Source organism: Amphiura filiformis, chromosome 12, assembly GCF_039555335.1.
Source record: "Amphiura filiformis chromosome 12, Afil_fr2py, whole genome shotgun sequence".
Classification (NCBI taxonomy): Eukaryota; Metazoa; Echinodermata; class Ophiuroidea; order Amphilepidida; family Amphiuridae; genus Amphiura; species Amphiura filiformis.
The window spans coordinates 40,998,274-41,023,757 of record NC_092639.1 but is presented as its reverse complement, the minus strand read 5'-3'; the positions used below and the strand labels follow the sequence as shown (position 1 = coordinate 41,023,757).

Below are 25,484 nucleotides of genomic sequence, written 5' to 3'. Positions count from 1 at the left end.
ATTTAGATCACATTTCAGCCACTTGTGCCCCAGCTGCTGCCCACGGTTGAAAAAAAAATATGGCCAACGTATAACGTTATGAGAAAATCCACATTGAATTGTCAAGTTGAGGACTTAAATATTGTATCTCTGTCATTTTTAGCAAAGACTGTAAAACAAGCACAGAAATGTGTTTACATTGCACAAATATGCATCTATACTTGCCATCTTAGCGCTTGCAAAGCTAGTCTGTCTTAAAAAACAAACACATAGAATTGAGGTTTGTTTTGTTTATACAGCACGTATATATCCCCTATGTTCTTCACATACTCACATGCTTTCTTAAGTTTCTCCTTGTCATAGTTAAGTCGTTCATAGTCGTGCATACTGATGCGGCTCACCTGTATGCGTAGTCTATCATTGGATAAAGGTGCACTGGGGAGAAAAAAAAGAGAATGCGGCATATTGTAAGTATTTCTGGAACAAATTTGGTCAAAAATAAGAAAGGTACATTAATGTTTTGCATGCTGGCTGGAAGCCCGGGGCCATAGGCTTCAACATAAAAAGTCTCAAATTTTGCAATATTTTCTCAAATTATCAAGAGTTATCTCAAGAACCACTGAACCAATACCAGGCTTGTTTGTACTCATTTTAATGCATTGTTCATGCTGATTCCAAATATGGACATGAAAAAGTAAATTTCTAAAATTGCTGAATTTTTTAAGAAAATTTGGAACTTGACATCTATAGTCAGCACCCGTGTAAATATATCAATGTTAGACTGATATGGTGTGCTTGTACTCATTCAAAGTTTGTATAAATAAAAACCAGAAAGATTATTTGTGCTGCCTGATTTGCGGTGAGATTTTATTTAATAAAGGAAGCTACAGAATCCATTTTGCGAGTCATCTAATATGTATAACTCGATATACATAAAATTACAATTTCTATTATAAATAAATGAGACCTGACCATAATGAAATTGTTGATTTGTAAAAAATTGTAGAAAATGGATATGAGTAATGATATGTTTGCTGTTAAATGTCAAGAGAGACTAGTTGCGTATATTATTTTGTAACATATAAGATACAGAGTTGCCCCCATAGCTCTTGGTTATTGTACATGTGTTGCATCCAGAAGGTCCCGAAGGTCTTGCATTTGAGATTCACATTCTTCTTTTTTTCTACTAGATTTTTCCAGCTTTATATTCTTAAATTATATTAAACTTTAAAAAAATTGGATTATGTATTCTTGTTGTTCCTTATGTTAAAAACTTGTTAGGATTCAGTTGGCACACATATTGGATGTAAAATTACCAAGATAACGGATGGGATGTATTGGTGAAATGTATGTGTCAGGTTACATAACATGCTGTTTAAAATGCATGGTACTATGAAGCTATTGTAATGGGCAGTCCAGTTGAAATCCATACACCCTCTGTATAATGAAAGACAAAGATGTGGCCTTAATCTGCCACAAATAGATTGGGAATTTCAAATGGGTTACCTGATAGGTGACTCCAATTGAAATTCACACTCCCTATGTGGGAGATTAAGGTCATGTCTTCCGTATGAGGCGTATAGATTCCAACTAGAATAGCCCATCGTTCATTTAAGGGTAGGCAAATGATGCATTTGAACAAATTACATGAATAGTCGCATTATTCGAAAATCCACAAAGAATTTCCCTTGAAAGGAAGATTCTTTGAATCTTGATGAGAAGGATTGCAAAATTGTCATACTTTGCAAGTATTTGCTTTCTCTATGTCCCACAACAGAAATGTATACATATCTGACACAATTAATGTCACTTTTTTAAATTGACAATTATGTGTCAGACAAATATCATGCATATTTTTACAGTTTTTTTTTTTTCAAATAATGGGCAGTTGAGGTAATGGAATGTTGAATGAAGATGCACTGAAAGATAAAATACAAATGGTAGACTTGTTAGAGTTGTGATCTTGAGACTAACATGCATCAGTCTATGATCAGTCACTATAGACAAATCCAATTTCACACATTCCTACACCTCAATGGCAGCCAAAGCTGGGTCCCCGTCGGCTCCATCTCACCTAAAATGTGAAATGATGCGGCCTTGGAGGGTATTTTAAACTGCATTCTGTCACCCGTGTTACACGTAAACCAAAGAATGATGACAGTTTACAACACAAAAGAATCTAACATCGAATTTTAAGCGGCTTTAATCCACCCAATTGGGCAGTCACAACACCAGTTAGGTGCTGCGGGGACCCAATAATGGCTGACCAAATCCTGACCATGACTTGGCTCGTTGGGTTCGTCTATAGTGACAAGGAATAATTTCTATCAATCCTGTGTATTGTTATTTTAAAAACAAATTGCACATCATGAAAGAAACTGATTATACATCACTCATTATGGGAAATGCTCTGTAGCTCATTAGTCTGATCACCCATGCTATACACTGTTAGACCATTGGTTAAAAAACTGGTTGGGTAAGGTTTTTTTACCCAACATTGGGTAAATTTTAGCCAACACCAGGGTATTTTCATGAGGGTTGATCATATGGTACCCAGCAGTTGGGTTAAATGGTAATTTCACCCAACTTGAGTAACCTGTAAAGAGTGCTGAGGCTTGTGGATCAACGTCTAGGCATTGTGCCTGTGTGTAGTGCACTATAAATCACTGCGCTTTTTTTTAAACAAAAATAACCCAATGTTGGGTAAAAACCTTATCCAACCGCTTTTCCCCAGTGTTCTAACAGTGTAATATCATCTGAAGTTATATCTTCAGCTTGGATTTCTATTCTTGGTTTTGTGGATGATATTTTAAAACTGCAAAGCAGATGCCATTTTTAACTTCAAATTGAAACTTCAAAATGGATGACATTTAAACTTCAAATTGATAAAATTTCAAAATTTCAAAAAATGTGACAGTTTAACACTTCAAAACCTCTGTGAGATGTTTTTAAGTTCAAACTTGTCAACCTGGAGCTATGTATGAGCCTAGGCATTGGTTTGAAGGCATAGCATAATATTTTCTACAGAATTCTACATCTTCATCTTGTAAACCCTGCTGCCTCTTTGTGCTCTTCTATGATTTATTTATAGCGCATGTAGTCAATTTCAATATTGCATCACCAACCTTGCTACTATAGTCCTGGTACTCATGCCTGGCCCCTTATAAATCAATTCAACACAAATGATATTGACAAGTCTCCAAGCGCAAGCTTGACAAAAGTCTCCGAGCACAAGTTTGACAAGGGGGGCAAGAAGAAGGGGAAACGATTGTACACATTGGAGTCATAACATCCTCTAGCTACCAGCAAGTAAATTGTTTCACAATCCTGTATTAGGGTTGGCGGACTATCATGTTTGCTGTCAATTAAATGCCTTGGGTGTCTGTTTTAACTGGCATAGATGCCTTTCTTGAAATGTTGAACATTGTTTAAATTGGAATAGATTCTCTTCATACCAAATGGTAGTTGTGACTCATATTCGCTCTCTTTCTAGAATTTTAGTGTGTTAGATAAAGTTTTGTTCATAAAAATGGCACAATTTTGTTTAAAAAAATGTTTTGTTCTTTTTTCTGGCAGACTATACTTGTTTGGTTGCAATTAAATGCCTAGGGTGTCTGTTTTGACTAACATAGATGTTTTCCTGAAATGTTGGGCATCATTTTAACACATCTCAAACTTACTCAACTCACAGCTTCTTTGAATATCAAATGACATTTTATTCCCAGTTTTCACTATCTCCATTGAATTACAGTGTATGTTAAATGAAGTATTTTAGAATATCAAAATGGAAGACATTTTTAAACTTCAAAATCTCTGAAAATCCCAAAATCCTCTTGAACCATTTCAGGCTGACCAGTCACGAATATCACTGAATACCCCTTTAAACTGATTCACACCAGTCCACAGAGAACTGGACTCAATAACTAGCACAATGAGATGCACAAGTATACAGACACAGCCTGGAACTGCTACATTTTACCAATCAATGGTATTACTTTCTTTAGTTAATGAAATAATTGGATTTGCTCTATAAGCCACAATCACTAAGTAAGACATCTGATGAGAATGGGGTACTAAGTCTAATTTAGAGGGGCACCGGAAATTGTAGGCACTTTTTTGATTCCACTGATGTCTGTACAGGTGGGTAAATGAGAAAATAATGCCTAATAAAATAAATTTTGACACAGAACTTAATTTTGAACATAACAGTGAACTAACAAAAGAATGTCAATATAATTTTTCACCAGGTTCTCTGTCGCAAATCAGGACCGAAATTTATTTATATAATTCCTGTTCCTTGTATTGGATTCTTAGCTAAACAAGACTATATTGGAAACCATTTGTGTCATCTATGTTTTACACATAGAAAATGAAGAAATAGAACAGCTTTTAAAAAAGTAATGATCATTTTTGAATTTCAAGTCCCATGATTTACTTGACCGTTACTTTGGTCCACTCCATGTGACACTTGACATAATAAGACCACCCAGCAAACACAAAAATGTTTGAACGTTTTAAACATGTTATACTTTGGGTTTTGGTTTAGATAAAATCGTTTCAATAACACCAAATGTCAGGTTATATAAAGGTCATGGAAACGTTTTAAAACGTTTTATGAAAATACGCTACTAAAATATTTTTAAAATGTTTTCAAAATGATGTTGTAAAATATTTTTTGCATATATTTTTCCCCAAATATTTTGTCAAAACTTAAATAACAATATGTTAGAAAATTTGCAGCGAGTTATCAAAAAACGTTTTTATATGTTATGAAAACATTTTATACCCTTTATATAACCTGACATTTAAACATTTTCTGGCAACCTTTTTAAACCTTTTGCAAATGATGTCGAAAATGTTTTGTGTTTACTGGGTAAGACCAGTGATTGTGAGGAATCGGATAGCAACGTTTGCACAGTATTTTTGTGGGTCGACCCAGGCCAAGAGCACATCAGACACACAAAATTGCATTCTGAATACGAGGAATGTCTTTCTGATATCAAATAATTCGGATTTTTTGAAATTTAAGAAATATGTCTAAAATCCCTACACCCCTATGGAAGACATGACCTTAATCTCCCACACAGGGAGTGTAGATTTCAAATAGAGTCAGTCATTCAGATAAACCCTATTTGAAATTTGCACTATATCTGGAAGATTAAGGTCATGTCTTCCATAGGGGGTATGGATTTTAATTGGAATAGACCAGATACTGTTTTGGTACTCTTGTGAATATGACATTTAGAGGCACACACATCATCCAGATGAAACTCAAGTTTGGATAGCTTTATGTACACATATGAACCTCTCTAAGGAGGTATTTACTTCGCTCATGTTAACCAACTTACTGTACAGTATCCTATATACCGCAAGAGGAATGATTGATATTACTTTGGTGTGTTATTGTTAAGAAGTGACTGAAAATTATTTGCCATATGCTTTATGCTATACTTTGTATTTGAGCACAAACACCACTAACTCGGGCACTGCCCTGACTCGCCTCAAACACTTGACGGATACCTTACCATTTCATTGGTTCTGGGTCTGAGTTATATACTATTTGATATAACATGGCCCAGCACAAAAATGTAATAATGCAGCTTCATACATGCTACTCAACTCAAAAGAGTTTTTTATTTGTCAAATCCAATTTGAAGAAACATACTAGTTTTCTTGCTGACAGTTTTGTCAGTGAACCACTGACTTTATCAATTGGGGTAGTCAAAAATCTTAGAGAGAGAGAGAGAGTGACAGAAAAGCTAGAGGGATCAAATAATCAATTCAGATCAGGAGGGGGTGAGGAGTAATGAAAAGAGAAGAGGGGCTCTATAATCTAAGTCACATGTATTTTTGGAGACTTCTAGCAGACTAACATCGCTACCGGAAGTGACATAAATCCCTCCAGTCATCAGCTGTTGGATCATCACAACAAGAAACTTTGATAAAGTAAGTAGTTCACTGAGGACACTGTCAGCAATAAAAAGTTTCTTCAAATTGGTTTTGACAAATGAAAAACTCTTATAAATCATCCTATTCTTATTTCATCTAATATTAGTATGTTGTTAACAAAAGTGTTTTAAAATAAGAATACATGTATTGTTTGTAGCCTCTTCCATGCATCTATCATCTTGTACAACATGCAGGGTTGCCAAAACAATTTTAGCCCAACTGAATCGCAGGTCAAATCATCAAAAAGTCACCCAATTTTTCTCTTAACCATTGGTTTCTATGGGACAAGAAACTACTGGATGTAGTGGGAGCCAATGTTGAAAAGTGGCCCAATTTTATTCCTAACCATTGGTTTCTATGGGAGCTTTTGGGACAGGGAAATGTTGAAAGACACCGGCAAAATCTTCAAAAGTCACCCAATTGGGCTACCAAATCACAGGTTTGGCAACCCTGATTATATGGTGATACCATTATTTTTGGCGTAACACTACTTGACCTTTTACCTCATTGTTCGACTTCAAATAATGGTATTACTTGAGAGGAGGATTCAAGAAAGAGGCTGAAAACAAAATACATTTTGTCTTTAAATAATAAAAGTAAGAAGAGTTTCCATAGTAACCAGACACCAAATATGACAAGACTGCCACAATATTAGTAACCAGTGTTTCCATAACTTTGTGTTAGCCGGGAACTAGAGGTAAAACATGCTTACTACATTGATGAGATCAATAGGTCAAGCTCAGCATCAGGCCCTGGCGATGGAACACTAGGAGGAATTCTACATTTCATAAAAATATTGGGCAAATAAATTTGAAGGAATCATAATCATACAAGTGTAGGAAGCACTTAAAGGCCCATTCAGTGATTTGCTCATCTGGACGATCGTAAAAATCATCTAAATTCAGATTTTGGTATCTTTGTCATTGTCATAGATGTGCTAACATAGCCTGCGAATGGTTCAGCCGAAAGCAGTGTATTTAAGACAAAATAAGACATTTTACACGAATCTGTAATTTAGATACTGACAGTATCTAAATTAGCTACATGTATTTGAATGGGGCTTCAACTTCGTCCAGTACTGCTGTTTTCTTCCAAATTTGTCATTTCCAAAATACCACATGACAATTTGAATGACTTATCCTTCACTTTTAAGTAATTTATAAACAATTTTTTACACTTGTGCTGGGATCACTGAATGGGTCTTTAAGATATTAAAATTGATATAATTGCCAATAGTACTATTGGGCTATTCATTTAAAATCCACAAATCTTCCACAGGGGTAGTGTGGATTTTAAATGGAATAGCCCATTAAGGTTTACTATAACTAATAAGTGATGGACTTTCTCAATGGAAAATCATAAGTTGTAGGGTACCTGCAGGTAATATGGGACCATTAAGGACGTTTAGCTTATTTGCATAAAAACTAAAGAAGATATGCCCACAAGAGATTGTTATGATGAACAACCTGTCCTTTAAGATTAATAAAACAGGCAATGTTACCGTGTTTTATGTTTGTTTGGGCGCTATGACGTCAAAATGACGTCATCGTTAAGTGTCCCATATTACCTGCATGTGCAGGTAATATGGGACACTGTGTTATCTCTATGGTGAAAATCAAAAAGTTCAGAAAATCACTCTTTTGTTCTAAAAACATTTTTGTTACATGATTTTGAATGTTAAATGCAAATTTCTACAAGAAAATTCAATTTTCTAAATAGTTTTGCTTTTCGCATTGACAATGCACACAATTTCCTATGTGTCCCATATTACCTGCACCCATTCAGTTGAAAATCAGAGAATATAATCATTTATAAAAGGAAAGTGCCACTTGTCAGTGGAATTTTACCTGCTGATAAGCTTAACCCATCACCTAAAGATCATAAAAAATGACAAATGCCCCCTCAGTACCAGAGTTTTTGGATACACAATCATAAAATGTGACGTCATTGATTTTATATCAGGCCAAAAAACGTCATAATTTTTGGGCAATTTCACTCTTTTGGCATTGATTTCCAAGAGTTTGATACACAGACTCCAAAACTACATTTCTAGAAGCACAATTGATGTCTCTAAACACTTAACAAATCAACTTAAAGTGTTTACCTTCTCTAAGCTACTTTTTGTTAAAATGAAAACAGGTGTCCCATATTACCTGCTGTCCCATATTACCTGCACCTACCCTAGTATTTCTACACATATATGTTCGGTTATATATTTATTTATTTACATAACTGGCTAAAATACATCAAAAATGCACATACAAAGCATGTCATAAAATAAAAATTATAAAAGATTGTCCCGGTAGGTTAGCCAGGAGGAGCCAGGAGCGCGAACACTATCACCCGAGGGGTGTGACCCCTCCAACCCCCCCCAGACAAGTGAACTCAAAACCAGAGGATGATTTAAACACTACCCAACACCCCTCTGCAGTGAGCAGAGCTGTTATTGCAGTATGTACCGATGCAGCCGATCCCTGTACGTGGTCGAGCTTTCATCAGATGTATCTCCCACTTCATCAGGACTGACAAATTCAGAAACTTCATCGATGATGAAGTCAAACACATCTGAGGAAAGCTCGACCACCCACAGGGACCGGCTGCACTGGTATATACTGTGATAACTGACAGCGTATGTGTAAAATACTATAAGTTATTTTAATATAATATTATACAACATGTATAATAACGAAGAGAGGTATATCATAATTATATCAAGCCATTTAGAAATATGGTAATCTAGTCAGTATAGTAGGGCTTAAAATTACTAAGAGATCTAAAAGCTATATTTTGATTGGTTACTCAGATGATTATATCATATAATCAACCAATCGGAGGCTTTGTAAGAAAGACAGTAATACCCATGGGTTATATACTTACTCTGTAGTGAGAGGCACTGATCCCCTTCGCTTTGGTTTGATTATCATATTAGCTTGGTTGCGTAATGTTATCTTAATCATGCTAGGAGCCAGCCTGCATGGTTCACCATCTACTTGCACCGGGATACTGGCAGTTGTGGTCACTTTAGCTTCCCTTGCCTGGCAAATCCGTTCACCATGACCACCAACATACAGTGTTGCCTGAAATATATAAAAAATAGTTTGAATGATAGTGCTCTTTGAAGATGAAAAGTCAATTGTGGTATAAATTGAGACAGATTCAATGGGTTTACTACAACTGGGCATTCCACATGTAGCCTGTGCCTTGTACAAGGCTAGTGGGCTTCTCTTTATCCACCGATTTTCCAAAGTAGCTTACACTGTATCTACTGACAAATTGGTGGCTCTGAAAAGAGCTGTTTAAGGTAGATTGACCTTCTGTACTTAAGAAATGGTGGCTTTTCAAATGAGTAATTTATGACACATTCCTCTTTTTTTTAAAAACATTTTGCCTATGGTGGAGGAGTAAAAAGTTCAAACTATTCAGCAAGTTTATTCCCGAGAAGTCTCTAGACAAATTAAGGTATTTTTGGTCTCTTAGGTCTCTTAGGTTTAGATATATCTGGGGTGGGGAGGATAAGAGGAGAAGTAAATGGGACAAGCCTGTGTTCACCGGCTAGAGTGCATCTCTCTCTTTTGCAGCTATTAGGCCAGACTCCTCTATGTAATGATGCTGCTGGGGGATTGCTACACCTCCTCCACAGTGAATCTGTTACCTTCCCAGCATTGAATAAAGCCTGTACCCATTTGTACACCTGGATGTGGAGAGGCAATACGGATGAAGAGCCTTACCTAAGGGCGCTACAGGGATTTGAACCCAAAACCTCTAGCTACCTTACAATGAGTCAAAGACTTAGACTGCTGCGTCACAGTGTCCCCGCAAAAAGGAGAGTGAAAGACTTACCATTTGTGATGGTGTGAATCCAATGATTTCCAGAAAGCCATCATCATGTCTCTGCGCCTCAAATTGCGGGTATGAATGTATGCTAGGGTTACCCCACGGGGCTGTGCCACCTCCATATCTGTAACATGAACACAATGGATACAACGTCAGTACCATAACATATTAGCAAATAAATCAATAAAACCAACAAAAATGGTCACTGATGTGAGCTTTTGGGTTTATCCTTCGTGTCTCATTTGTGTGTAATGGACATTAATTTCAAAGAAAATTGTGACTTAGACAACAGAAATGAGTTATTCAATTTGAAATCCACACTCCTCCTGTGGAAGATTAAAGTTAAAGTCATCCACAGAGGGAGTATGGATTTCAAATAGAATAGACATCTGGGCAACATATAACCAAATGTAACACCAAGAGGTTAGGGTTATGGTTACACAATTAGACAAGCTACCAGTGGCGTAGCGTGGGTCATCTGATTGGGGGGCACCAGGTCTGATTGGGGGGGCACAAGCCATTTTTCGCCATTTTCCTATGGGATTTTTAAAATTTCAGATCGATTGGGGGGCACATGCCCCCATGCACTCTATGACGCTACCCCCACTGCAAGCTACCATCTTAGACTCTTAGAAAAACAGATTCTTGGCTGTCATGTATGTAGAACGTTCAAGAGAAAAAGGGTTTTTGAAAAATCAAAAAGAACCCCAAAATGGTTCTTTCTGGCTTTTCCAGAACCATTTACAGGTCCAAACTGGTTGCTTCTAACCTTTCCAGAACCATTTTCTGTTCTTTGTAGAGCCATTTAAGGTACCACATACAGGACAGCTCAAGAACCATTTTAGGTTCTACTTAGAAGTTTAGAACCATTTTTTCTTAGAGTGTATAGTCCATGGACGAAAACGATAACAGGCCGCATCCAAAGTTTACAACCATTTTTTCTTAGAGTGTATAGTCCAAGGACGAACAAGATAACAGGCCGCATCCAAGCAGTCAAAGTTTCAGCATCACCCGATATTGAGGGCCAATTGTTCCATGAAATGCGACAGGCGAAAATGCTACGCACATTCGCGTAAACGTGAAGACACACAAATCTAAGGCACACTATGCTGGTGTGATTGTTAGACACTGCACAATCATACTATCGGCCCTCATGAATATGCGAGAATTCACAGCATACAATGCACAGGGACTTCGACTGTTGATACATGTAGTAATCTGTGGTATAGTAACTTTACCTGCTGATATTAAGAAAAAGCAAGCAATGCAGCTTGAGTTCCTGTAGTTTACTGGTATAGTCCACCCCATCACACTCCAGTGTGATCTGTTTGGTTAGGTCCTTTGAGGCACGTTTTAAGATGTCTTTGCCACCCTTCCTGGCATAAAAGAGGCGGTTTCCAAATTGACTGCTGAATTTCTCTGGGTTGGCCTCTGTATGTAAGAAAGTACAATGTCATAAATAAATTGGTGCAGAGAATGATGTAAGAATGAAAAATAACACATCCTATGTGTAACACACAACATTATGCGAAATAACACTCCCAGTGGAAGTTGCAACATTGCTATAGTCTGTATACTTCCTCGAATCAGTAATTTAGAATTATTTTTTACTGTCTCTAAACGTAATGATGATAAGTATATAAAAGTATACATTTTCAGAAAGGAAATGATGCAAGGAATCCAACTAGCGTAAGCAAATGAGCAGTTTTTGAGAAAATTACAAAATTTGATTTTACTTTACTGCCTTGAGAAAGATACACAGTTAAGTTGCGCGTAGGATGGCGGCCATCTTGGATATGCAGGTACAGGAAAACATACTACAATTACTTTGCAAACATTTCAAATGATTACTGATTTGTGAAACCACCCAAATTATAAATAATTTAATACCATTCTCATTTCTCACGCCATAGCGGCATCTTAGATGTGCAGGCTAGAAATCCCAAGATGTGCGTTGTGTGTAGGATGTATTAAAGGGTAAGTGGTCTGCAGCATTTCATATTAATGGACTCATAAATCAGGCCCCTTGAATATGAATCCATATCTGGGGTTAAATGATCAAAGTAAACATGTACATAACACAGAGGTGGTTCCAGTGGTGGCATCCGGATTATTTTTCCGGGGAGAGAGAAGAGGAGGATGGGGAAATACAGGGATGCCAGTGGCGACGGTGGGTCATCATATTGGGGGGGGGGCACCGACCATGATTGGGGGCACCGGGTCTGATTGGGGGGCACAAGCCGTTTTTCGGCCATTTTCCTATGGGAATTTTTAAAATTTGAGATCGATTGGGGGCACGTGATGCTACGCCACAGTGGGATGCTAATGGCCTGAAGTGACTTTGGAGGAAAAGCCTGATAAGGTACACACATTTGGGGTATAAAGCCTCAAAATCGGCTGAAAATAAATAAAAGTGTGGACATTTGGAATAACAAAATGTAGGAAATTGAGAAATTCCTGAAAACTGGTATCCCTGGGGAATAATCTGAAAAGGTTGCATTTTTTTTGCTCCAATAGTGTGATTTCTAAGGAGCTTTAGTTCTAACTGATGGGGAGACTGGGAAAGTTCCCAAGTTGGAGAGTAAAATTAAGTGATGTTGGGCAATTTAACCTGCAGTTCAAGCTGAAGATATTTATCAATCAACCATCTCCTATACTGACCTCTTGATTCATGGAATTCTAAGGCTGTTCTGGCATCTGCTCCCAGGCTGAAGTAATTATTGAAGACCTCTAGTGGGCCTTGGTCAGGGAGGCCTTGCTCATCCGCTTCCTCCTTGTTGATTTCTGCTTCTTTATTAGGCTCTATACTCAGGTTCCACCTGTCTAGCTGTACCATGGGGCCCTCTTCTATCTGACTTAAGATCTTGTAGATCGGCTCATCTGTGTACCCCTGTTTAAAGCAACATACGGTGAACATGATTAATGTACGTACATTCATTTGTATGTCCAGTCATTTTTATACTTTACAAGTAAAAGTATAGGAGGTGTTTAACCCTTTTACTTGTTCAATCGGTGATATCAACATGTTAAAGTGTTAACAAAAGTGTTCAGAAACCTCTATGAATGTTTGAAATGGTTAATAAAATACCTCTATTAACCTGGAGGACATCCTTACAACTTCTTCTGCCTTATGCATGTTGGCAACTACAATCTATTTCATTTAAAATCCACACTAGTCTACCCCTGTGGAAGATTTTGGAAATATCTTCCACAGAGGGAGTATGAATTTCATATGGAATTAACAATTAGCAGCTCCATTTGAAACTTGCCCTCCCTTAGGGAAAGATTCAGGTTGAATCTTTCTCAGAGGGTGTATGAAATTCAAATGGTGCTGCCTAATGTGCTCATTCTATTTGAAATTCATACTCCCCCCTGTGGCGGATACTTCCAAAATCTTCCACAGGGGTAGTGTGGCTTTTAAATGGAATAGCCCAATATACTGACGTTCAATCTTTTCAGCAAATCCCCACCAATAAAATGTATTGCCTCTTTGGAACAGCAGACATAGCGCATTTAATAACATCAAGGAGATTGTTGATCAATGTGCTGCGTTGACAAGTAAGCCTACATGTGCCCGGTCATTGCACGCAATCATTGTTGGTCCAGAACTGGGAGGAAATTGCACTCTTACAAAACAAATCAAAGTTCAGGCATTGTTATGTGAGCAGAAGCAGGATTTGAATCGATGGCTGCCTTGTTCATATATTTATAGGAACTCCCCCTGGCCCACCTACTATACTACTTAAATTAAAGTATGCAGGCTCCACCCTAGCAGAGAATAGACGAATGCAAAACAAAAGTCCAAGTTGTGAGACATTTTCTCAAAATATCTCAAAAACCACTGAACCAATACTAGGCTTGTTTGTACTCATTTAATTGCATTTTTCATGAAAATTCCAAATATGGTCATGAAAATTTACAATTCTCAATTTTTTAAAATTAGAAATAGAAAAAAAAAACTTGTCGTCTTAGGTCGACACCCACATGGAGAGAGTTAATGATGCAACTCAAAGACATTATATTCAAAGGGAGAAGAAGCTCAAGCAAATTGAGATCAATAACTGAGAGAGTGCAATTCAATCCAATGGGCCAACTTTGCATTCATGGGTGATTTGACAGCTTCCTTTTTTTGATAACCCCCATTTTAAACAAGAGTTTCTTAAACACTCCATTCACCCATAATATGGTTTAATAAATAACATGAATTAGTACAATGCAGCCTCTGAATTGTACATTTTCATGATTATATTTGGAATGAGCATGAAAAATCCATTTAAGTTAGTACAAACAAGCCTAGTATTGGTTCAGTGGTTCTTAAGATAGCTCATCATATTTTGGAAAATATCTCAAAACATTGACTTTTCATGTTGAAGCCACCTATATATATTGGCCAGCATGAATAGCATTAAGGGGGTACTACACCCCTGTGGTAAATTTGTGATTATTTTTGCATTTTTCTCACAAATTAATAACACACTGGTAATAAAATTTATATATATTATTGGGGCAAGGAATCCAATTTACTACACTGAAATTTCAGTGACTCTAGACAAGCGGTTCAGTAAATATGATATGAAATGAGGTACATCATAGTGGTACCTCATTTTCTATCATAAGTATCGCACCGCTTGTCTTGGGTCACTGAAATTCCAGTGTAGTAACTGGATTCCTTGCCCCTATAATATACATAACTTTTGTTTACCAGTGTGTTATTAGTTTTTGAGAAAAATGCAAAAATAGTCACAAATTTATTAAGGGGTGTAGTACCCCCCTTAAGACAGCTCTGAGAGCCATGGCTACTGCACAATCTACAACCAAGCTGAATCGGTCAGACGAGCCTCACTATCAATGCTGTGCATCCTCCACTTGAGTCATGATTTAGAGGTTAATGACTGCGCATTAGTTGTTTTTACGCAATAGTGAAGTATCTAAACATTGGGCTTTGGAACCGAGGAATATTCCGAGGTCAAAAGCACAACGTTTAGATTTTCAAAATACCTGAAAAGTAACTGATGCAAAGTCATTAACCTCATTCATAAACCATCACTTTTCACTCTTATTTATGTCACATTTCTTCTTTAATATTTGAAAACAAAATACAATTTTAACTCTATCTTTCATTTTCCCTGTAAAAAATTGAATAGGTGATTTGGGAAATACTGCTAGCCACCAATCACACTAGTAGAGCGCACTCATGCATTATCCAAATATGATGGCCAGCATCCACGTAAATTGTTCGAATGAGTTTTTGTACCCAGTATATTCAAAGGTCATCTTGCAAGTGTAAATAAATATATGGGTCAAAGAACTTTGGCCTAATAGATTGGAATGTTTGTAAAAATCCTACACTATAGTCCGTATGCCTTCCTCGAGACAGTAGAGAGTAAAACCAAATATTCCCTAAAAACTGCTCATTTTGGTAGGAATCTGTTATACTAGTTGCATCATTTCCTTTCTAAAAATGTATACTTAGGCCAAAAAAAAATAATGGTTTGTCTCAAAGCTCATGAGTGGTTTGAAAACAAATGCGAAATGCGATTTTTTTATTTTTTATTCCCGACTTTTTTCATGGTATTTGGAGAAAAAAAATCTGATTTTCGCCAAATTTTTCTGGAAAAACTAAAAAAAAAAAAAAAAATTGGAGAAAAAAATCCGCATTTCTTTTTTTCCAAATCTCACGATTTTACAAATTTGAGACAAGCCTTTTTTTTTTTTGCCTTATATATGCTTATCATCATTACGTTTAGAGATACAATAAAAAATAATATCTAAATTGCTGCTTCGAGGAAGGCATATAGAATATATCACTGGTTATAAGTGTGCAATTCATGATGTTGATTCTGTGGACACATTCACAAAACTGATTGAAACTTGAGTTGAAATGAAATTCTACAAGTTATCATGTAACATTAAACCACGGAGTGACGCAGATGCAGTTACAATAAAGATAGACTGAAAATAGCAAAGCATGAGCAAATAAAGGATGAGAGAAAGAGAGTAACAAAAGAGGACAGAGATGGATTGTTTTATATGTTCTTCATCAAGTCATTCACAAAGTGCCAATAAAAAGTTGAATCGAATTTCCAAGAATTGACAATCAGAGACATACAGAGATGTTACATTCAAAATGAGGTTATGCAAAATGGGCTGTTCTTGTTGTAATACATCACCCCCTGCAGCATAGGCGTAGATCCCAGGGGATATGGGGGGGGGGGATAAATCCCCCCAATATTTTGCCAGGGGGATGGTACATACAATCATCCCCCCACAATGTTGATGCCTGAATATGGGTTTCTGACCAAATTAACCTCATATTTGCCCATTTTAGCACACTTCACACACATTTATTCTTCTTTTGCACCATATTTCATCAGTTTTAGCTTCAAAATAGCTTTGCGCGCATTTGTACCATAAACATATTCTGTTGCCAAAAGGTGCTGGATTTACTATCCTTCAAGAATTTTTTTCAAACTCCATCCCCCAATGTCAAAAAGAAATCTACGCCACTACTCTGCAGTCAAAATGAGGGTATGCAAAATGGACTATTCTTCCAGTAGAAATATATACATACACACTTTAGGAAGACCATGATCTTAATCTCTCATACATGGGGTGTACAGACTTCAAATGGAGTCACCCATTCAGGTAACCCCATTTGAAATTCACACTCCCAGTGTGGGAGATTAAGGTAATGTCTTCCATAGGGGGTGTATGGATTTCAACTGGAATAGCTCGATGACGATATGCACAATTGAGCGTGAACAGTAGGGATAGATACAAAATAAGAAAGGAGGAAAGGAGAGACAGCTAAAGGAACGAGGCAGAGTAGAGGGTGGTAGATGCGACAGAGAGAATGAGTGCGAATATGAAAAAAGAAAACACTACCCACAGGGCAATAAAAAACAAAAGGAAAATGATATTCTTCAAATGCTTATACTTATGTAAACTTAGGCCTAAAAGATTGTTTGATTGGCTAGGTTTTTTTTTTTTACTTTTAAAGCTGTAAAATGCATTTGATAAAGGCCTTGGAACTTTTTTTATTTAATTTAATTTTTTTTTAAAACTTTTTTTTGCCCCCAAAAAAAGTCAGGATCGGGTCTATTTTTAGGGTCGGTCGGGTTACGCCAATCAAACAATTTTTGTAAGCCTTATCTTAGGCTATAAAAAAGTTTGTCTCAGAAGAGAATGAAAATAATATGCATTGCCGAATTTCAATTTTATTGTATTTGAGACCATTTTGTTGTGGCCACAAATAATAGCTGTCAATTTTCAATTGTTTTTATATCTTGGGGGAAAAAGTATTGCGCAAAATCATAACTTTTAAAGGCTATGCAAGTCATCTTCTTGGATAAAGCTTTTTTTTTATAAATGTAACCCTACTACTAAATACATGCCTACAAAAACATCCCTCTCACAGATGAACTATCAGCAAACTTCTTTTCTTTCACATTCACATTACTTACCCTGCCCCAGTTGAGTGTCCTCGCCATATCATTACCGGTACCGAGTGGTAGAACAGCCACCGGAGGAAAGGGTTTGAATTTGAGCTTGTCAATCTCAGATAGGATCCAGCCTACGGTTCCGTCACCTCCACAGGCCAGTATCCGCAAGTTGGGCACTTTCCTGAATATCTCCAACCTGTATTATGATAACAAAAGAAAGATAACCTTAACCCCATGAAAACTACCTGCCGATTGGCCAAAATGAGTATTGTTTCCAAGGAGGGTATTAATAAAATCATCTACAAATGCAAGTTTGACCATAAATAGTTTTAAGCCTATATAGTCATAATTGGCAATTGAAATGAGCATTTCAAGTGATCAACCAATCAGAAATGCTGTTAGATGACCAGTACCGGTAGTGTCCAGGGGGTTAACATCACTCATTGGACCGAGATCACTCTGCTGAAGAATGCCTTTACAGCAAAACAATCAAAACAAACAAACAAGATGAAAAAAATGTGCGCTGTAAATTTATTAAAAAAAACACACCAGAAATGGAATTTCGTGCTACTGAAAAAGAAAAACATTTTGTTAATTTAACTCGTATCGCATCTCGTAAGACACCAGAACTCGGTATCATTTTACACAGTGCCACATGGGCTAATCCATTTAAAGTTCACACTCCCCCTGTGAAAAATGTCGGAAATATCTTCTATACAAATGGAATTAGCACATTAGCCACCTCTATTTGAAACACACCCTCCCTCAGTAGGAGATTCAAATTTAATCTTTCTTAGAGGGTGTATGAAAAGCAATTGGAGCTGCATAATGTGTTCATTCCTTTTGAAATTCATACTCCATCAGTGGACAATATTTCCAAAATCTTCCACAGGGGGAATGTGGATTTTGAATGGTATAGCCCACTCTATGTTGAGATGATATTTCTCCCGTTCCCACTGATGCTTATGCTTTTTACATGAAACATTCTGAGGCTTTCTTACGCATTTGCATTGCCAGCAAAACATTACAAGTAAACACTGCAAGATATAAATAGCTTGCACAAACATGGTCTCAAATTTCAAACAAAACAGGCATTTGAAAATAGATACGCTTTTAGTATTGCGAATAAGCTAAAAATATCTCAAAGGGGAAAGTGTTTTTGTACTTTGTGAACTACTGTGAAACATTTTGATGATACAATTTTTCTTTTGATCTATTTTAAGAAATCAAAATTGCCACTGAAAGAAACAGAAAAAAGTAAAAGCAGAATTCTGGTAAATTGTTAATTTATGATGCAAAAGAAAATGGAAAAAGAGAACAACTTCTTTTAAAGGATGTGGTCTAATCATTTTTTTCAATGTTCTGTTTTCTATCTTACATTAAGGCTGACCATTAAAACAATATCTCTCCAAATTTTGCTCCAGTGGTTTTGATATGAGAAGCAAAAACATGTATAACAATAATGCCCCATAGGATAGTACATACATTTCCGGTGTGGTTACTTTGATTCACCACATTTTCGCTTCACACCCGGGGTCACTCCCATTGTGGCCTGTACACCATCCGCGATAATAAAAACACGTAAAAAGGGTAGTTTTTCGTGGGTAGGCACGATACGCGCAGTATTGTGTTTAGGGTGTCAAAAACATGAAATATTGGAAAAAAGGGTAGCAAAATTGCAATTGCTATTCGCGGAAATGAAATTTAGGGTATAAAATTTGATGCAAGGAATAAAATCCCTGTTTAGGGTATCGTTTTAGCCAAGGGTTAAATCCTTGTTTATGGTGCTTTTCAAAAGTCGATTATCGCGGATGGTGTACATGCCACAATGGGAGTGACCCCAGGCGTTCACATCACCTTCTCTTGCATTAAATATTACTAGGGTAATGAGAAAAATATGACCTCTTTTCTGATACCAAAATCTCAGTTCTTATGGAAAACAATGGGGGATGAAGCTGTTGATCTAGTCATACCTCTTTAGTAATTAATAATAAAACACAAACTATTTATCTCAACTCTCTCCATGCGGGTGTCGAATGCAGACGACAAGTTTCAATTATTATTTTTTAAATGAAAAAATATCAGAAATGTAAATTTTCCTGAACATATTTGGAATTAGCATAAAAATGCTAATGAGTACAAACATGCCCAGTATTGTTTCAGTGGTTCGTATGATAGCTCATGATATTTTGAAAAAATATCTCAAACCTAGGAATTTTTATGTTGAATCCTATAGCACTATAGACCACAGGAGCCTCATCCCAATGGCATAGTCCAATAACCTCAATTACATAATCATAGTGCAAATTTTGACCTCAAGTTGCAGAGTATGAGTTTTTATACCCAAATTTTCAACGGTCATTCAATGAATGTACACATTGGGGTTTAAGAACTGTTCCCCTGATAGATGAGCATGTTGCGGATCCTAGCGTAGCATGTAGAGCATTTAATAGGTAGCTGTACCATGATGCCCCATACTTATTATTTTCTATGATGCAATGCGCCATAATAACTAGTGCTATAAATAAAAGCAAATGGTGCATGTCTTGGATTATGAACATCAACTTTCCTATTTATAACGTTGGATGGTATAAATAGATACAAGCAAATGTCAAGAGGATGACGATGAGAAACAATGTTGATGTTTTCCTCCGACATGCTGGTATGTAAGCTGCTATGCATGCATGCATGTGTGATTTAATGTTCCGGCGGGTTGGGCAGTATGGGAGAAATCTGAAACGTTGTCAACAATTGTGCAATTTTGTCAAAACTAGTATAATTTAATTTATTTTTTTATTTGACTGGAGTGCAACTTGAGGAACACATTGGTGTGGTTTTTTTTGGGGGGGGGGGGAGGAATTCCCTCTGCCCCAAATTAAAGCCTTCCCAAAGCAGTCATGTCACATAAGGATTAAGAAAAAAAATTTAACAGGACATAAAATATACTGTAAAATCTATACACGGGTACAATGTGATTGAAAAAGTTGTACACAAAACGGGTTGTTTAGATGACATGTTTAAATAACTTGTTTACAACCATAAAATACTAAACAAGTTGTTCAAGCAGGTTATTGAAACAACCTTGGTTGTTTAAAGGTTTTACACAGTATTTTAACAGTGTAGACATTTCATTGACAAAATTTACTATTTTTAACATTTTTAAAGCAAAAATAACCTTTTTACATTGTACTGCATCTTCATTACATGTGATGAACATTTGAAGAAGCCATAACCACATCTATTACAGATTGTTTCTTGCATGCAGCGGTAGGATGATATGTGTTAGCCCTGTAGCATTTCCAATCTTTCAAACTTGACTGTCACACGCTGTCTGGTGCGTGAAATCTTACCATGCCTCAACGCTATTCATTTACCTCCCACGGTACCTATTTTAGAATCGTTGCTAGTCAATGAACTGTGTTTAAATGGGCTATTCCTTTCAAAATCCATACCACCCATGTGGAAGATTTAGCTTAAATCTTCCACAGTGGGAGTATGGGTTTTGAATAGAATAGACAATTGGAATTTTCACTCCAGTTGTGGAAGATATAGGTAAAGCAATAATACAGAGGGAGTATGAGTTTCAAAATGATAAACCCTGACCAATTACATTTGAAAAACATACTCCCCCTGTGGACGATATTTCCCAAAATCTTCCACAGGGGTAGTGTGGATTTTAAATGGAATAGCCCAATATTGCCTGAAAATTACATACACAAAGTTTTTTGTGATGCTTCCGAGGAGACATTTAGTAAGGAAAGCTTAAATGCCTCAAGCATGTATTTTGAATAGGAGTTGGTCGAGGCTATATGGAATATATTTTGTGGTAATTTCTTTACTGGAAGAATATTTTTTAGCTGATTCTATTACTGATTAAGTTAATTTGCACTATATATGTATGGAATGTATCATATCTTGAAATTTATAGTATAAGCCAATCTTATCTAAAGTGCATTGTGTATCGTTATGGCACCATTTGGGGGAGGCACTGGGGATGAGGGAAAAGTGAACAGGGGAAATCTAACTAAAATTTGAACACAATTTGGCAATATTGCACACAACAATAGGATTTCCTGGGGGGTTCACTCGAATACTAAAGTGGTACCCATGCTTGTCACAACAAATTCAATTCCAAATGACGTATTCAGGGGTAGCAAATTTCACCCCTTATTGGCGTAAGATATTAGAAATTTTAATCCAACAGGGAAGGGCAAATTCTGTCGGCGGGAGCGTTGTCACAACTTGGCTATTTCATGCATTCCTCAACCTCCCTCTGACAGTGGAGTGAAAGATTGCCATTGTGGTTCATGGGAAAGTTTACTGAAATATGAAACAGCAGCCTTATCTGTGCACAAAAAATTCCAACTTGTAACATATTGTCCAGTTTGATATTTTCTCAATTTGTCTGTTTGACAAAATGTTAATTCCTTGTGTAAAACCAAACAGAATGAACAGAATGTGTAAATCCAGCAGCATTCCAGATCTGGAAGTAAGAGTATAAAAATGCAGCAATAGCCTGAATGTCCGACCTAAAGAACAGGGGTGGCAAAGTTAAAGTAAAATCCTTCCCAAGCCTTTCGGCCCATTGGGCGGCACCTATCTCCATTTCATAACCCTAGGCCACATGTCTGCAAGCAGAAAAGCTACAGCAGGGGGTTAGTCCACTGGTAGCCATGTGTTTAACTTTCCCCACTCCATTCTTTCAATGCCAAACGCCTGGCAAGAAGGCAGTAGGTACCATTTTTAAAGCCTTTGGTATGGCCCGGCCGCGACCCGCGACCTCCCGATCGTGAGGCGGACGCTCTAACCACTAGGCCACCACGCTGGTACTGCCTAAGTTTTAAATGCACCCATATCTGCCACCACTGACCCTTGGCTACATATTGTGCCAGTAAACTTACCCTTCTTTTGGTCCTGCTAGTGATAAATCAAAGACTTGTCTTGGGTTGAGTAACCACTGGAACTTGGACATTAATTTCGCTCCCTGAAAATAGAAAGAAAAAAAAAACATAAAAAAAACCATATGACTTACAATAGAAGTGACATTGTTTTAAAAACCTTTCAATTGCTATAATTATCAATTTATCATTATAAGTGTATGTTCTAAAACATCATTTACAAAATGTATAAATTAATTTTAAAACACCCTTTATTTGTTGGGTTTTTCTCGGGTGGGGTGGGGTGGGAGGGGTAAGAAGGCTATTTACATGTCAGGTCAAGTTATAAAAAATCACATGCTTCTCATCCATGTTCACTTCCTCTTCCACCACTGACCTAAACCTTAATGCTTACAGGTACCATGTTAACTTCCTCTTCCACCACTGACCTAAACCTTAATGCTTACAGGTACCATGTTAACTTCCTCTTCCACCACTGACCTAAACCTTAATGCTTACAGGTACCATGTTAACTTCCTCTTCCACCACTGACCTAAACCTTAATGCTTACAGGTACCATGTTAACTTCCTCTTCCACCACTGACCTAAACCTTAATGCTTACAGGTACCATGTTAACTTCCTCTTCCACCACTGACCTAAACCTTAATGCTTATAGGTACCATGTTAACTTCCTCTTCCACCACTGACCTAAACCTTAATGCTTACAGGTACCATGTTAACTTCCTCTTCCACCACTGACCTAAACCTTAATGCTTACAGGTACCATGTTAACTTCCTCTTCCACCACTGACCTAAACCTTAATGCTTACAGGTACCATGTTAACTTCCTCTTCCACCACTGACCTAAACCTTAATGCTTACAGGTACCATGTTAACTTCCTCTTCCACCACTGACCTAAACCTTAATGCTTACAGGTACTACAAATTGAGAAGTCAAACTGCTCCTGGCTCCATCTTATTTCAAAACTTTTTCACCAGGTCAGAAATCTTATTTCGCTCAAAGCATAATACACTTTGAGGGTTCAGAACCAGAAAGCCATAACTCACTATGACCAGCTATATCACTAAATCAGCATAAAATAGGTCCTTGCTTTGGTCTTCAAAAATCAATATTTCCTCCAAAATGTCTTTTGTTTTCTATTGAATATTGTCATTATTAATGGACTGTATCTTCTAATGATAGTGTCCTGGTGACTTTATGCTCATTTTGTGGGAGCAGGTGATTGTGAGTTGAGGCTTTCTGGCTCTCAACCCTCGACTTATTTCTTAGGACTCTGGCAATGATGATTCACATTGTATGTGCTATGCATAAATAAATTTCAAACATGGGCAATATTGACTGCTTTAATGGGCTATTCCAGTTACAATCCATACACCCCCTATGGAAGACATGACTTTAATCTCCCACAGAGAGGTGTAGATTTCAAATGGAGTCACCCATTCAGGTAAGCCCATTTGAAATTCACATACCCTATGTGGAAGATTTAAAAGGTCATGTCTTCCATAGGGGTGAATGATACCAACTAGAAGAGCCCAATACATGCGGAGTACCCAGAATTGAATGGGGTCAAGCACTTCCATGAAACACAAGTACTCAGTCATACAGAAATGCTTACAGATGAAGAATCTACTTTTCTTGTCATTTTCAACTTTGCCTCTCATTTCCTGAGCATATCAAGAGAATTCAAGATTTGTATTCAAGTATCATCAGAAAATGCCCAAACACTCTCTAGGAAGTGTTTTCCATCATAAATATCTGCACTCACATAGCAATGCGAGATATTGGCTTTGTAACCACCCAAAGAAATACATGTACAGGGTTGCCAATCGCGGGGCAAATAATCGAAAAGTCGCCCAATTTTTCTCTTTACCATTGGTTTCTATGGGGCAGGAAACTATTGGAAGTCACAGGAGCCAACGTTGAAAAGTCACCCAAATTTTTTCTTATACCAGTGGTTTCTATGGGACAGGAAACTGTCAAAAGTTGCGGGGAAAATCTTCAAAAGTTGCCCAAATGGACTACCAAATCGCAGGTTTGGCAACCCTGTACATGTAGTATAAACTTAACACTCTCCATGCAGATGTCGACGACTGCAGATGACACGTTTCAAATTTTGTTTTGAAAATTCAAAAATTTCAGAAAAGTAAATTTTCATTGCTATATTTGGAATTGGCATGAAAAATGCATAAAATGAGTACAAACAAGCCTAATATTGGTTCAGTGGTTCTCAAGATAACTCTTTATAATTTCAAAACATCTCAAAACTTGGAGTTGTTATGTTGAAACTTATTTTCATGCACACAAATATTTCATGCTTTACAATACAGTATGACTGGCCTTCTCCAAAAAAAATATTTTCCAAATGATTTCCTGACATGAGACTGAATTTCCTGCAATTTCCTTAAGATCTACATCCCAGAGTAATCCATAACCTATACACTGGACCATCCTCTACATCCTCTAGCTCTGGGTAGAACAATAAACAGTTGCCAAAATAACAAACAGGATAGGAAGCAATTACTGATATTGCTTGCACATATATCCTTAACTCTAACCAACCCCATGCTTTTTCTGCTCTTGGAAGAGAAAGAAGAAACATGGGATGCATACATGTACAGTGGTTTTCCTAGTGAGATTTAGTGTGTTTCAGTGCGGTTAGGGTTAATATAGGCCTCAATCTAGTAAAAACATCTTAATTAACCCTAACCGAACCCAGGTTTTTTTACTGTCGGAAGGGAAAGAAGAAACATAAAAGGAGTCACTTGGTACCCCCAGGATTTGAATCCCTTGCGTGCCAAGCACAAGATCAATGACCGGTAGCTATGGGGGTTTCGCTGACCCAGTCAACAATTCTGTTGGTATATATGACTCGTAGTGAGATGTAGTGAGTTTTAGTGCAGTTAGGGTTAACCTATACCTAACACTCTATGCTTAATTCTGCAGTAAACAGACAAGATTTAGCTTGATCATGGAGATATAATGTATATGCCTTTTCTTGCCAGTGCATGTAAAATGCAGGAAAGAAGCCTACATTCATCACACTACATGGTATGAGTAGAATGGTTTATTATGCTAATACATGTAGAAAAATGCACTGAACTACTATAATTTTCTGGAGGGTAAGTGTTGTCAAGATTTTAAAAATGCGGTTCCCAAATTGCAATTTTGAGGATATAATATAGGTCTTTGGATCTAAATTGGGGCTACTTTTACCCCTTTTGGGTGAAAATGTCCAAACATTTCTTAGAAATAAATCCTTGGAGCTCAAGTTTGAAGCTAATTTTGGGATATTTGGTAGAGATTTTAGCCAAAATTATCTGGGCTTCAAGTAGGGGGTCTCTGGAATGGAAAAAGAGCTTGAAAATAAGGTCTTTAGAGCA

The 25,484-nt window shown here is 37.0% G+C and overlaps 1 protein-coding gene across 8 annotated transcripts in view; it reads right to left on the bottom strand.

Moving 5' to 3' along the window:
* LOC140166195 (diacylglycerol kinase zeta-like) overlaps nucleotides 1-25,484 on the bottom strand; it is a 434,180-nt gene that overhangs the window by 25,805 nt on the left and 382,891 nt on the right. For 6 of the 8 annotated variants that reach the window (XM_072189595.1, XM_072189599.1, XM_072189598.1 and 3 more), the window contains exons 8-15: nucleotides 22,106-22,188; nucleotides 17,226-17,400; nucleotides 12,424-12,652; nucleotides 11,001-11,193; nucleotides 9,769-9,886; nucleotides 8,806-9,005; nucleotides 6,641-6,706; nucleotides 314-414 (exon numbers count right to left, since the gene is read on the bottom strand). In XM_072189595.1, coding sequence (XP_072045696.1) covers nucleotides 314-414; nucleotides 6,641-6,706; nucleotides 8,806-9,005; nucleotides 9,769-9,886; nucleotides 11,001-11,193; nucleotides 12,424-12,652; nucleotides 17,226-17,400; nucleotides 22,106-22,188 — 1,165 coding nt within the window. The remainder of the gene's footprint in view (nucleotides 1-313; nucleotides 415-6,640; nucleotides 6,707-8,805; nucleotides 9,006-9,768; nucleotides 9,887-11,000; nucleotides 11,194-12,423; nucleotides 12,653-17,225; nucleotides 17,401-22,105; nucleotides 22,189-25,484) is intronic. The other 2 variants (XM_072189597.1, XM_072189602.1) reach the window with 1 other exon arrangement.